The sequence below is a fragment of the Lissotriton vulgaris genome, chromosome 7 (assembly GCF_964263255.1).
Source record: "Lissotriton vulgaris chromosome 7, aLisVul1.2, whole genome shotgun sequence".
Taxonomy (NCBI): domain Eukaryota; kingdom Metazoa; phylum Chordata; class Amphibia; order Caudata; family Salamandridae; genus Lissotriton; species Lissotriton vulgaris.
Genome location: NC_141695.1, coordinates 204,022,065 through 204,036,914, shown reverse-complemented (window position 1 = coordinate 204,036,914; position 14,850 = coordinate 204,022,065). Strand labels below are relative to the sequence as shown.

At 42.1% G+C, this 14,850-nt stretch overlaps 1 protein-coding gene across 1 annotated transcript in view; it reads left to right on the top strand.

The window, feature by feature from the left end:
* Positions 1-14,850, top strand: part of LOC147701198 (B-cell receptor CD22-like) — a 324,178-nt gene that overhangs the window by 306,417 nt on the left and 2,911 nt on the right. Inside the window, exons 10-11 of the mRNA XM_086929943.1 lie at positions 7,917-7,980; positions 9,370-9,522. Of these exons, the coding sequence (XP_086786069.1) occupies positions 7,917-7,980; positions 9,370-9,522 (217 nt within the window). The remainder of the gene's footprint in view (positions 1-7,916; positions 7,981-9,369; positions 9,523-14,850) is intronic.

The window sequence follows — 14,850 nt, the reverse complement described above, 5'->3', positions numbered from 1 at the left end:
GCCTAAACAGGGTGGCCAAATTTTCTGTGACCAGATGTTTGATGACAGGGAAGGTCCCTTCTGACCAAGGAGAAGGATGTCGGTTTTTGAACCGTTAAGTTTGAGGTGAGATCGGTTCATCCATCCTTGTATCTGTGTAAGACAGGTGTAGAGGTCCGCAGGTTGTTGGCTCGGGTGCGATAGGGAGACCACTAATTGTGTATCGTCAGCATAGCTGACGATGCTCACTCCGAATGGGATGACGACCTCCTCCAGTGGGGACATGTAAATATTAAATAATGTGGGGCTCAGGGAGGAGCCCTGAGGTACACCACACTGGAGGGGATTTTCGGAGGAACGGGTGTTATTCTCCCAGATTTGAAAGGACCGATGGTCCAGAAAGGACGAAAGCCAGGAGAGTGCTTTTCCTTCCACGCCAACGCTCCTGAGACGGTGGATCAGGAGTTGGTGGTTAACGGTGTCGAAGGCCGCACTGAGGTCGAGGAGGATCACTGCCACTGATCCTCCCGCGTCGAGCAGTGCTCTGGCCTCTTCCACCGCTACCAGGAGGGCGATGTCGGTGCCCTGCCCTGGGCGGAATCCCGTCTGCGATTTTTTTAATCGATCATTGGTTTCTAGGAATTCAGAGAGTTTTCTGTTTACCAGCTTTTCCGCAATTTTGCTAGTTCCCGGGAGGAGGGAGATTGGCCTATAGTTGGCCAGATCGTCGGGGTCAAGGGAAGGTTTCTTCAATAACGCCTTGACAACTGCTGCTTTCCAATTGGGAGGAACAACTCCCTGTTCCAGCGATGTGTTGATGAGCTGAGTGAGGGGGGGGGACGATTATGGGTGCTACTGTTTTAAGGAAGCGTAGCGGCGCAGGGTCCCTGGGGGAGCCGCTTTTGATGTTATTGAGCGTGCTTTCGACCTCCTCGACGGTTACTTGTCCCCACGAGGTGAGACAGGGGACGCTAGGAGTGTTATCGGTCTCTTTATCCTCCCACATGTTGGTGGTTGGAATTGAGTCGAGGATTTTCTGGATCTTGTCTGTGAAGAAATTAGCTAGTTTATAGCATTTTTCCTCATCAGCCTTAGGGTCTGGTGGAATTCTGGGTCCGGGGTCGGGGACTTTAAGGAGCTCTTTTAGAATGGTGAAGGATTCCTTACTAGAGCAAGCGGATTGTTCTATTCTTTTTTGAAAGAATAGAGTTTTGGTTTTTCGGAGGGAAGTTTTATACGTATGTAGAACGGTTTGGTAGGCGTCCTTTTTGTCCTTAGCCTTATCCTTCCTCCAGGAGCGTTCCATTTTCTTGCATTCCTGTCGAAGGGCTTTGAGCTCTTGAGTGTACCAGGGAGCGGGAGTGACTCGTTTGGAATGTTTAAGAGTAGATGTCATCGGGAGAAGATGATCCAGTGAGGATGTGATCCAGAGATTGAACTGATCATCAGCAGTGATAGGGTTATCGGAGAGAGTCGGTGTAGAATTAGCTAGGGTGGTGGCCCATTCCTCTGGGACAAGTTTGTGCCAGCGACGATCAGTGATTCGAGTCTTGGACGGCTGAGGGGGGGCTGTGTGTATAGGGAGGGAAAAAGGGATGAGGAAGTGGTCTGTCCAAGGGAGGGGAAGAGAGGGACTAGTGTTGATGTCCGTAATGTTGGTCAGAACTGGGTCCAGAAGATGACCCTTATCGTGAGTGGGTCCCTGATTGACCAACCGAATATTAAATGACCGCAGGTCATGCAATAAATCGAGTGCTATGGGGTCTGTCGACTGCAATAAATCGAGTGCTATGGGGGAAGCTGATTTAGAAGAAAAATAAGTATGTTTTAGTGTTTTAAGTTGTTGTAATGGTGTCACATACTTGGCATGAGCTAGTTTGTTCTGTTTAGCTGAATAGGTTATGTTAAAGGCACAGAAATATGCCTTTGCTGCATCCCATGTATTAGGGATAGAAGTATCTAAAGGGTTATTAAAATTACAGAATTCATTAATAAAGGTAATGCGCCTCTGAAAGAAATCTATCATCAGATAAAAGGGAATTATTACATTTTCAACAGCCAGTTTTAGAATTATTTAGAGATAAGTCAAAGAAAGAGAAAACAGGGGCATGATTGGAGATAAAAATAGAACCAATCTCTGAGGTTTGGATGGAATGGAATAGGGATTTCGTAACCAAAATATAATCAATTCTAGAACAAGTGTGATGCACATTGGCAATGTTAAATAAAGAAAGTTGTCTATTAAGAATGGCATCCTTAACAAATACCCATTGTCCATCATTATCACATTGAGTTGATATAATTTGTGCATTTGAGTAAATAATTTGGCCTACCCATTGCCATTTTAATTTAAGCGATTCAACATTGTTACAGTGAGTTTCCTGCAAAAAAAGTAACATGAGAAGAAAATCTAAACAAATGCGAAAGTACCTTTTATCTTTTAACAGGATGACCCAGACCACAAACATTGCAGGAGACATTGTTAAACATAAGGGTGAGTGGTTAGAAAGACACTGGAACACAGGTGACAAGCCGTAAAGATATTGAAGGAATCAACATAATTCCAATGATTAATAAATATGTAACATGTAGACAATTTAAATATATACTTAGAGGACACAGAAAGGCTCACCAAATAAAAGGAATAAAGAGAGGAAAGAAAAAGAAAGGAGAATGAATAAGAAAGAAATATTTGAAGAATGGGATAGTTCAAAGGAGAAAAATCCATATCTACAAGGAAAATCAGAGAGAATGAGCATGGGACTTCCCAGCACCTAGAACAAGAGAACAGCAATGTATAAAAGTTATGGAGTAAAAAGGAAGGAATTAAAGGTTATGCAAAAGTACTAAGAATTAATTGGAAGCACTAGGCAGAGGTAACTTGTCATGGGGCGGAATGCTTTGGAGAACGGATGAGAGATTAATGGGGTCATGAAAAGATTATGTAGTTGAAGAACCTTCATAAGTAATTTTACATATACATGGATGCAAGATGCCATAACGAAGGTGTAATTGTCTTATTTGTGGGTGCAAAGCAAGAAATTCTTTCTTTCTTGTATTAGTTGCGTTGGAGAGATATTAAGATATATGAATATATATGACCAGACCACATAATATGATGGTTTTCTTTTGCCGCTTTTAACACACAACGAAAATCTGTAAATTCCAAGAACGGTATTATGATTCCTCTAGGCCTGGTAGAGTGAGGAAGGATGAGACCAAGGTGATGTGCACTTTGAATGTTCATGGTTGGTTCATGTTGAAGGTCCAAAATCTAAGGGAGCAACTTCTTCAAGAAACCAAGGTGGTCAGGGCCTTCCAAATTTTCTTGAAAGCTATATAAACTAGGTTATTGCGTCTCTTTCTATTTTCGAGGACCTGTGTGTGGAATTTGAGCTTTTGAATTTCCTGTTCCAACAGTGGAATCTTGTTAGTTGTGTCATGCAGATCACTGACTCGCTGTTCCATGTCAACCATCTTAGGTTCCATGGCCATCCATCTGTCCTCTTTTGTTAAAGCTTTCCATTAGAAGCAGTCATTATGGGCATTAAACCTCTCACCTCATCAAGCAAATCTCCAAACACAGGATCATTAGATGATAAAATGGGTGAGGGTGAATCATTTTTCGCCCCTTTAGGTTTAGTGCCAGTTGAAGGAGGGTTGGTTAAAATATCACTGCCTACTTTGGCGTAGCGAAGAGGATGGTGTGTTGACATTGGTAGAGATTTAAGTCTGCCCAAATAATCAATTACAGCACATAAAAGTCTGCATATAGTTTTAAATAAATAAATAATTGCAACTGGGCAAAATGTGATCTTAGGAGGTTAAAGGGCCCAATAGTTCACTAAAAAATGCAGTGAAAGTCAACATCATGAAACTACCTTAGACCATATTTGCTGAAGACGAGTGGTTGCGGAGAAGAAAGAATGCCAAAAGAACCACATTTGAATAAATAGTCATATGTGCTTGTATAGCAACATTGCCTAGTATTTTATTGGGAAAAGTGCTGGTTACCTCAGAAGGGGTCAAGTGGTGAAGGTGAGCGGCAGGCATCCAAAATGGTCCAGCTCTGGGCAAGAGAGAGCATGTTAGAAAACAATGCCGGTGGATGGAGGCATCGCGGAGCAGAAGCAGGTGTCCAAATATGAAGAAAAATCTGAGAGAAACACAAACGGCTTGGTGCACAAAGTGGAGCACAAGAAAATGCTGCCAACTTGTCTGCTGCACAAACCACGCCCTCCCCTGTAAATTTTTTATATTAGATTAATATTTAACATACTTTTTCTACATTGTGCTATTTCGCACACTATGGCAAAAAAAATGTTTATTTTGAAATATCCCAGTCAAGCAATGTTATTGAAAAATCTTGGTGTGCTTTACAATTTCACCAAATATGAAATATATGTTCTTTTTTTCTTAAGATAGAACCCGCACCAGGCACTTCCCTTCAGTTTGTCATTAGTGGATGCCATGCCCCTAAATTGATAATATGGCCCTGCTTTTCTGCCCCAGGTCCATGGGGCAATTGTCTGGAGGTCTATCGGATACCAGAACAAAGCTCCAGTAAACCTCGATACAATAAGTGATCACCTTATTTATTTATTTTTATTTTTTTATTGATAAAGTTTTATATAGCGCAAACTTGATCCCGCGGGATATCAGAGCGCTTTATAATTTGAAGGAAAGGTAACAAATCAAAACATGAGTCTAACATGGGGAATATAATAGGCATTGAATCAAATAGTTCACACATAACAGCTCATTTATAACCCTGAGTGAACGAGGAATGGGCTATACGATGGAGCATAGTGACATAAGGGGAGTAAGTACAAGAATCACATACAGGAATAATAACCAATACCAAAACAATAATCAAAACATGAGTCAAATGGGGAGTCTAATAGGCATTGAATCAAGTGGCGAACATCTAACAGATTTTTATACACCGGGGCGAACGAAGAATGGGCTAGACGATGGAGCATAATACAATAATCATGTACAGGAATAGTAAACAAAATAATAATCATATACAGGAATAATAACCAATACTATAGTATGTCTGATGCGCTCAGAGCTAAAAAAAAATTGCCCCTCATGGTAAGGTAAGAACTTATTCATGAGGAATCTTTTTGCTTCCAGTTTGAAAGCAGCCTTGGAAGAGATCCTCCGAATTTCCAGTGGAAGAGAGTTCCAAATTTTAGGAGTAGAGCCAGAGAAGGCTCATTGGCATGTTCTCTTTTTGCGGAAGATCTGTGGTTTCAAGAGGTGGGAATTAGCACTGTTTGACAGTCTACCCCCTCCAGATCGTTCTAGTTTTTGTGCAAGGTAGATGGGGGTTTTGAAGTGGAGGGCTTTATGTGCTAGGCAGTCAATCTTCAGTTGAATTCTAGCTTTGTAGGGTAGCCAGTTTAGTCATTTTAAAACCGGGGAGATGTGTGCATTTCGCTTGGTGCCCGTGATCAATCTGGTTCAGTGCAGCCTTTAGGGGGGCCAAAGAGAATTTGGGGAGGCCATATAGCGTAGCACTGCCATAGTCAAATCTCGGCAAAACAAGAGCTTGGACCACTTGCTTAAAATGTGCTTGAGGTAGGAAAGGTTTGAGATTCCTGAGTGTTCTCGGAAAGTGGTTAGGTCCCTTGCACACGTTGCTAATGTGAATCTTCATATTCAGATGCTTGTCCATGCTAATTCCTAGAGATTCAGTCGAGTCGATAATGAGGGGGGAGCAGTTGAAGGTGGTGAGTTCGTTCATCCATAGGTTGACTTTAGGAGTATGTTTCGGGGGAGAATTGAGGAGGAATTCTGTTTTGGAGGTGTTTAGCAGGAGGTGGTTTGCAGTTAACCAGTTTTGAGTAGTCTGTAGGGTGGAGTTGAGTGAAGTGATGTCATCCGGGGAGGAGATTTTAAGATAGAGTTGGGTGTTGCCTGCATACATATGGAAGCGAATGTCCTAGGATTTTAGAACATTAGCTAATGGTTCCAGGAACAAATTGAAGAGAATGGGAGATAAGGAGGACCCTTGGGGAACCCCCATGCTGACTGGGGATAGCTGGGAGAGTGAGTGGTTCGCTTTAACTCTTTGGGTTCTCTGCTGCAGGAAGGACGAGAACCAATGCAGCACCTGACCCGAAAGGCCCATCCTATGCTCCAGAATGAATAGGAGGTTGTCATGATTGACAGTGTCAAATGTGGAGGAAAGGTCAAGTAGGATTCATTTCGATCAAGCATTATTAAGATGTCTTCCATCACATGGGTGAGAGACGTTTCAGTGCGATGCCTACAACGAAAGCCAGATTGGTATTGGTCCTTAGACATTTAGGGGCCTATTACGATTGCCGATTTCCCGCATCCTCCGGGCCAGCGGAATCCACCGCCGGCCAGGAGGATGCCTGAAATCCGCCGCAGATGCTTGAAAGACCCACCGCCAAATTAGGATGGCTGATGTGTCTTGGAATCTGTCCACCGCTTTTCCGCCGCGGTCGCCTTTCGACCGTGGCGGAAAAGCATTAACATGGCTGGCGGTGTCTATCAGACACCGCCAGCCATATTATGATGGAGTAGAAAGTATGCTTTTCCACTGCGGCTTTTCTGCCGTGGAAAAGCATACAGACCTTCACTTCGGGGGCCCGTTGCGGGCCCCCTGGGTGAAGGGGGGGTGCACATGGGGGTACCTATGGTACCCCCCTGCATTTGCGTGAACAAAGCGGCAGGCACCGCGTGGTGCCTGCCGCTTTGTGCACGCAAATGCCGTGCATGCATTTTTAACATTGCGTCGGGTGCAGCTTGAAGCTGCACCCGCCGCAATGTTAAAAAAAGAGAATGTGACCTCCCCCCTGGCGGTCACATCCTAATCTGCACGAAGGGACCGCCGCTGCCCTTGCGGACGGTCCATCCTACTCTATGGTGGCGGACGGACTCAGGTCCGTCCGCCATCATAATCGGCCCCCAAGAGTGCTTTTATTCACTGTTCATTTTTTGCAAATCCTTTGCACGCTGAGATCTGGCAGGTCTGATAAAAATGGTGAATTCTGAATATAATGTTGTTCACCAGGACAAATCCGTAAGCCCTATCCAATGGTACACACTTTAGAGTGAACCATATTTTTACCTCAGTCCCACTAAGAAGGCAGACAGTAACAGGATTCAGTGCCTAATCTGTAAAAGAATTAGCTCCTGTGGCCAAAGCTCTGCTCAAAAGTTCCAGTGGGCGCTATTTGAAAGTATTCTTGCTGCATACCTAGGCTGAGTAGTGTTCCTTACACGCCATGCGTCTTTCACCCACCAGCAAATATTGTGTAGAATAATTTTTAAAAAAAGAAGAAAAAAACTTTGTAAAACATTGTTGAGCGTTTCATTGGCGAAACGCTGGTTACCTCAGTAGGGGTTCATGCGGTGAAGGCTAGCGGCAGGAATCAAAAAGGTGGCCGCTCGCAGATGACAAGAAATTTACTGCTGCAGCTTGGGGCAAGAAAGAGCATGTCAGGAGCACGTCAGGAGCCAGCAAACAATGGCGGTGGATTGAGCCATCGCAGAGCAGAAGCAGGTGCTCCAAATATGAAGAAACAGCTACGAGAACCAGGCTCAAAGAAATGCCGTCATCTTGTCAGACGCGTAAACCATGCCCCCTCCTTCACTAATAACTAAACTGAGTGCTCTGCTTGTTGGTATTCCCAGAGTGTTGTCGATAACCATCTCTGACAAGATTTTATGTACACCTTACACGTAAATGGTCCAAAGTCTAAAGTGGAAATACACAATACACGCTATAAACATTCACACACACCAAAACGCTGGCACCTTTATCACTTGTCACTCTTTTTACAAACTCCTTGAAACTAAATAAACACCAATTCAGGTCTCATCGGAATAACCTGTATACTTGTGAGAATGGTTAGATAAAGTGTATTCATTTTATTTCACATTGTGTTTTTATTGAGGAACAAGAAGAAGGGCAACACTACCAGTTCCACAGAAGTGCAGCAGGAATCCAGACATGATGGGGTGAGTGCAGAAGCATTTTACATGTGTACAGATTAATTTTGTATGAGAGGCCTACTGTCTACCACAGCTGCCTATGAGCTGACCCTCTGCCAGCTTTTAGCTAAAGATGCCTCCATCTGCCTGACCCTGTAAACCAAGCCTGCTCAGGTCAGTGTAAAGGGAACTGTGGTTCCATACCAGAAGGAGGGTGAAGAGGAAACTAGCCTACTTCTTCCCTGCCTCCGGGGGTGTTCATAACATGCTTTTGCCACAAGGAAGTCCATTTGGCCACTCCCACAAACTACATGTCACAGCTTTTCTTCAGGTTTCATCCCCAGAGACTATTGCGTTCTTCGGTCTGCTACCTGGATTCTCATCCAAGGTATTTCAAAGCCCGCCACAGAGGATGTGCGACTGATCAGCCCTGGAATAGCTTTTCTTAGGCAACCTTCTCAGAACCGATTTTACTCAGGTTCCACAAAGCTCTGAATACACACCTCTTTCAATAATCTCTGTGCATGGTCAACCTACAGTTTTCAGCGCCAGGACACCCAATAGTTTTTACATGGAATGCACAACCTATAATCAAATTAATCTAATATTAGTGCAGTGTCACCAGTCAGGGGTGTAAGGAATCCACCCAACCCCAAGTAAGGCTTTCTCTTGGTACATGTCACCCTTGCTACACCACAGCTTTCCCCTTTTTCTCCACCCTAGAACATTTCCAAATTGCTATGTTCAGGAGGCTTGGCTACAACCCTACTAACCTTTGAGGCACATATTCCTTTTGCCATTTACAGTGCTCCCCAGGTCCCCTGGGGCTAAGTTTGTTTTACTGAAATCCATCAATATATATCAATTATGCTGAACAAAACCAGTATTTTACAAACACCACACCTGTTTTGACTCCTACATCCCAACCCACATGATTTTATGAAATTGTAATGAATTTTATCAAATTGTAATCAATTTTTTTTGTTTGTTGCTTTTATGATTTTAAATGCAATCGAATAAAGCTTGTTTTGACTTGACTTGACTTGACTCCTACATCACATATGTTACATATATTATACTTTAAACTTATTGGACAGCACAAAACATGACGTAGACAAAAAATCCTACCTTTTTGTTAAAAAACACCTGAGCAAGCTCAGGTCCCACATTTTTGAAAAAAGTGAACACTAAAGGAAAAATTGAAAAAGGGAAAAAAAAGGGGGAAAGAAGAAAGCCCAAGTTGGCTTTAAATTTCTTTCAGAAAATTCATTTTCTCAACAACGTTGGTCTGGGCAGTGACCAAACAGTGTAATATTTAGGGTACTCCAAATGAGTTTCACAACATTTCTTTACAAAGATGAAAAATGAGGGTTAGCCTGATAGTGTACTTTCACACACTTTTCTCCTATCTTACAGCCAAGACCTGGAATAAACTTCCCCTCCACCTCCAATGAAGCTCAACACTACACCAATTCAGAAAGAACGGTAAGACCTGGCTCTTCGAATGACCCAACAGGGCTGCTCACAACCCCCTCTCCCACCAGCCTCGGCCCCTTGAGACCATCACGGGTAAGTAGTGCACTCTACAAAACACTGATTGATTGATTGATTGATTGATTGATTGATCAACTTTGCTGCCTTGCACCCAACCATTCAGTGTCTGGTTCTATATTCTTTGACTATCCACCAACTTAATGAGGTACATTTCTGGGGTGAGTCCAAACTTGGTGACAAGGATGGTTTTCATTGGGATGTATTTCATCTGGACCCCACCTCTAGTGTAGGCAAACCATCCCTCCCCACTGGAGGCATGTGTTTCTAGAGCGATGCTCCCACAAACTCTTCTTGGACCATGTGTACCTTAATGATCACCTCAGAGGCAGAAAACCACATGTCTATGCAATACCCGTATCACATAGTTGGGCACCAGATCTTTGGGTATGCAAGCTTTCTTGTCCTCTTCAGACACAGGGTGATTGCTGGTCTCTGCTTGTCTGGCTTTCACGTCCAGCTCTCCGAGGCTCCTTTCATGAGCCAATGACTCTAAAGCTAGTCTCTCCCCATCTTGAGTTTGACCATTTGGAACTGAAACTCTTTCTGCCTTCCTGTCTTCCAGATACTCTGGTGACAGGCCATGTGAAGATGCATTGTCTCCCTCTCTGACAGGAAGATTCATCTCAGGAGAGGGGTCATCCCCTTTCTCTCAATCTCAGGGCTGGTATCCAGACACTGCTCCTGCTCATCCATATCATCCTCATCATTCCCATCCAATGTTTCTCTCAGCTGCTTTGTGTACCTCTGTCCAGAGCCTCAGAACTTTCTGGAGCAACAACTTCTTAGTGCCCTTTGAGATTTGCAGTCCCCTTTCTATACAGAACTGATTGAACTCAACCACAGTGTAGCTTTTCAGGTTGGCCAACTCAAATTCCATTACTGCAGGTATGCCCACAGACAGTTAGGTAGCAAAGAGAGTAGATTTGGAAAAAGCAAAAGAGCCAAGCTAGGGGAATTTAAGGAAAATAACATTAGAATCCAATTATTTATCTGAGATTTTAGTGGAGCATAAAAACACTGTATAACACTGAGTAAAACAGAAGTCTAAATCCCCACTAATGAACACCAATGTGGAAATCGGGTTACTGGTTGAGGGGCGTGAAATCCATCTCACGCAGCAACCACAATTCCTGTCACTGTGGAGTCAGAAGCAAACCCCAAATTAACCTGTGTTTAACCCTTTGGTAGCTTGGCATAAAACAGTCAGGCTTAACTTAGAGGCAAGGTGTAAAAAACGTGTGCAGCAAGTCAAACAGTAATAAAGTAAAAACACATTACGTGACCAAAAATAGAGTAGAATCTCATAATTAATAAATTGTTTGAGACAAAAACAACATAAATCCAGTCTGTTGGACCGGAGAAACACAAATTTAAAAATAGAATGTAAAATAGTGCCTAAAACCCCTTAAGAACATTGCACCATTTTCAATGATTGAAAAAACTGAAGAAAATAGACACATACACACACAAATAAAGGGTACACAACACCCATTCTAACATTAGGATTGGTGAACCCGACCATGGTTACCAGTCCTCTTACAAATGCAACACAATACAAAAGGCCTGGAAGGGAGAGCTTGAAAGTTGTATATATTAATATCAGCGCTATAAATTACGAGCTTTGAAGCCAATGTCAAACATTCAATAAACAGTCAATGAGAATTCTCTTATTAGACCTCGTTAGAGAGAGACAGCTTTGTCTGGGCACAAGGGAGTACCAGGTATTAGTAAAAGCAATATCATCTCAGGGTAAGAGTGCCCTATACATTATGCAAAAACAGGCAGTACGGCGCTCTAGGTCGTTTTTGGAGGAGAGAAACTCCTTTCTATTAAACACTGCACAACATGCAAGCCAAACTATATATATATATATGGAAAAAAGAAGAAGAGAACTCTGGGTAGTTCTCAGTTTAGGTGGAAAGCAGCTCCTGTTAGAGCACTCTCAACACCAGCGGTAATCTAGATCTGCTTGCCTCATCTCGGCGTGGATAGGTAGCACTGTGCTAATCCTATGCTTAAAAACTTTGATAGAAAAGCAGACATTTGAGGCGAGCAGATCTAGAGTGTCGCTGGTGTTGAGAGTGCTCTAACAGGAGCTGCTTTCCAACTAAACTGAGAACTACCCAGAGTTCTCTTCTTCTTTTTTGCATAATTTATGCGTCACTCTATGCCTGAAATGGTTTTGTTTGGATATATATATATTTGCATTTATGCAGTTATGATGAATTGTATTATTGCACTTTATAACGTGTACATGGATTTATCCAGGAATTCTAATTTGCCAAATGAACTCTTTTTTTGTGTTTTCTTGACGCTAGTTTGTAACAAATTAAGTTTCCGTTTTATTTAACTATATAAACGGAACTGTTGTCGAGGACATGATAATATGTCAAATGGCACAATGAATGAAATACATTAGCAATATCACATCGATTGTATTTAAATCATGCAGTCTGTGTGCTATGTTTATCACTAACTTGCTGAACATGTGACCTCAGTGGGAAGGGCATATCATTTAAAATGGCTTCAACCATTTACAGCCTTTATGTGATCAAGGGCGCCTGAGCCCGAAACGCGTCATCTGTTGACTGCTGCTGAAGGTTGAAATAAAACATCTGCCTAACAAAGAAGTGGTTCGCTTCTCCTTCTTCGCCGCCGAGGCTTTGGTGGAAGTGGATGGAGTTATTTGCTTGCAATATATATATATATATATATCGTGGTGTTGCTCAAGTATTCTCTGCCTCTCCTTAACAAGAGTTTCGTCGTCTTTACAGACTCCTCGAGCCGAGTCTAGGAAATACAGCCAAAAGATGACAACGCTATGTGCGGTTCTTGATCCTTTATTTTCGCCACTGCCAAACGCGCTTCGACTGCAAAGCAGTCTTGTTCACTGGTCAAACCAGTGAACAAGACTGCTTGGCAGTCGAAACGCGTTTGGCAGCAGCGAAAATAAAGGATATTCACTTAAAAAACCATAGGTTTTAGGCCTTATATAGTTAGGAATTAGCATTTAATAAACCATTGAAATTGCTCGTATATAGTTAGTTGTACTAACTATATTTCGCGCACCCACAATCCACTGCTGATGATGGCACATATTACATCATTCATGACATGGTCAGTGACATCACTGATGACATCACTGATGACATCGCAAATGACATCACTGATTACATCACTGATGACATCTCATTTGACATCACTGATGACATCACTGATGACATCATCCAGTGACTGTGTGTTTATGTAAAGTTTAAATATGGTTTACATATTGAAGAATGAGTGGATGTATAAGTGTCTGGATGAAGAATTTAGTAGGTGCGTGACTGACTGTATGAGTGAGTGATTAAATGTGTCTAACTAAATGCATGGGTTAGTGACTAAGCTGTCTGAATGTGTGCATCAGTATGTCTGTTGTTGTGTAAGCTGCTGCATGTGTTGATCAGAAGCTATATGAGTGGCTATATGGGTTATTGATTGGTTGCCCTAGTATTTGAATGGGAGACTGAGTGTGTGTGTCGGTGGTTGGGAGGTGTGTTACTCTGTGCATAGATGTGTGAGCAGTTGATTCACTAGGTGTTTGAGTTCAAGAGTGCATGTTGAAACAGCTATATGGGCGGTTGACTGCGTGCATGGGTGTGTTGGTGAGTGAATGGATATCTCAGTGCTACATGTCCAAGTAAGTACATATGTAAAACACAGTGCATGTGAGAGTTGGCATATATAAATGACTATACATGAGAGCCAGTGAATGTGCGAGTGGCTGTATGGATCATTGTGTACTTGTATCAGTGATTGTATAATTGAGTAAGTATGTGTTAGTATATGTTTGAATAAGTAAGGTGTTGTGTGTATAACTGTATAGTTGAGGAAATTGAAGTGTGATTGATTCTTTGCATGACTGACTAGGTGTGTGAGTAACTCCATGGATGAGTGTCAGTGTGTGAGTGTCTGTATAGGTGTATGAGTATTGATGAGTGACTGTATGTATGAGTGATTCTATGGGTGAATGAGTGAATGTGTGTGTAGACCTAGGAATCAGTGAGTGCGTATGTAGTAACTGGTATTGGTGTGTCAATGGTTTCAAGAATGGTAGTCTGTATTTAACAGTGGGTATATCAAAGGTTATGTTAGAGTGTGAGGAGGTGCATCGTATTATCACATGAATGATATCATCTGTGATGTGATCAGTGATGTCAAATGAGATGTCATCAGTGATGTCATCAGTGATGTCACTGACCATGTCATGAATGATGTAATATGTGACATCATCAGCAGTGGATTGCGGGTGCGCAAAATATAGTTAGTACAACTAACTATATAGGAGCAATTTCAATGGTTTTTTAAATGCTAATTCCTAACTATATAAGGCCTGAAACCTATGGTTTTAAGTGAATTTGCAAGGTTTTTTTAATGCTAATTCCTAACTATATAAGGCTTGAAACCTATGGTTTTTTTTCAGTGAATTTGCAAGGTTTTTTAAATGCTAATTCCTAACTATATCAGGCGTGAAACCTATAAATTTTTAAAATAAATTTCAAAGGTTTTGTAAATGCTAATTCTATTAGCGGATAACGTTTATATATGTTATTATCCTTCTGGGACCACCTGAGCAGCCATCTTGTTTCTCAGGAGAAGTGAGGCACAAGAGAGCACAAAACAAGAGTGGAAAACGCGAAAAGGGGGCAGGGTTGAGACCCCCTAACCCCCTAGCCCTTCTCAGGGGGTTCCAGAAGGACCACCAAGTGCTGCATATGCGTGAGATGCGAAGCATCTCTCCATATGGTAAGCTTTTTATTAAATGTGGAGGATGAGCACCTGTAGCATCAAGTAGTGTGTTACCCGCAGTAGGCTTTCTAAAAAGGGTAGTGGTTAAGATATTCTCATTTATAAAACCTGTACATCTAAAAAATTCACTGAATGTTTGCTAATGTCTGAAGTAAATCCAAGATTAAGATTATTTACATTGATTTCATCTAAAAATTTCAGCACACTCCACTCTGTCCCACTCCAAACAATAAATAGATCATCAATGAAACGCATACAGGAAACTATATTATGTTTACATTCTAATTCATATTCACGCCGGAGGACCAGTTCTTCCAACCAGCCTATGAACAAACAGGCGTAGCTGGGGGAAAAACTGGCCCCCATAGCTACACCCTGGATTTGTTGATAGAATTGGCCATTTAAAAAGAAAATAGTTGTTTTCTAGAGAAAAGGATAGCATTTCCAACAACATTTTTGTATGCTGGGTGAATTCCATTGGTCTCATGCTTAAAAAGTATTCACATGCACGTAGACCATCCCTGTGCTTGATACAAGTATAAAGGGAACTCACAT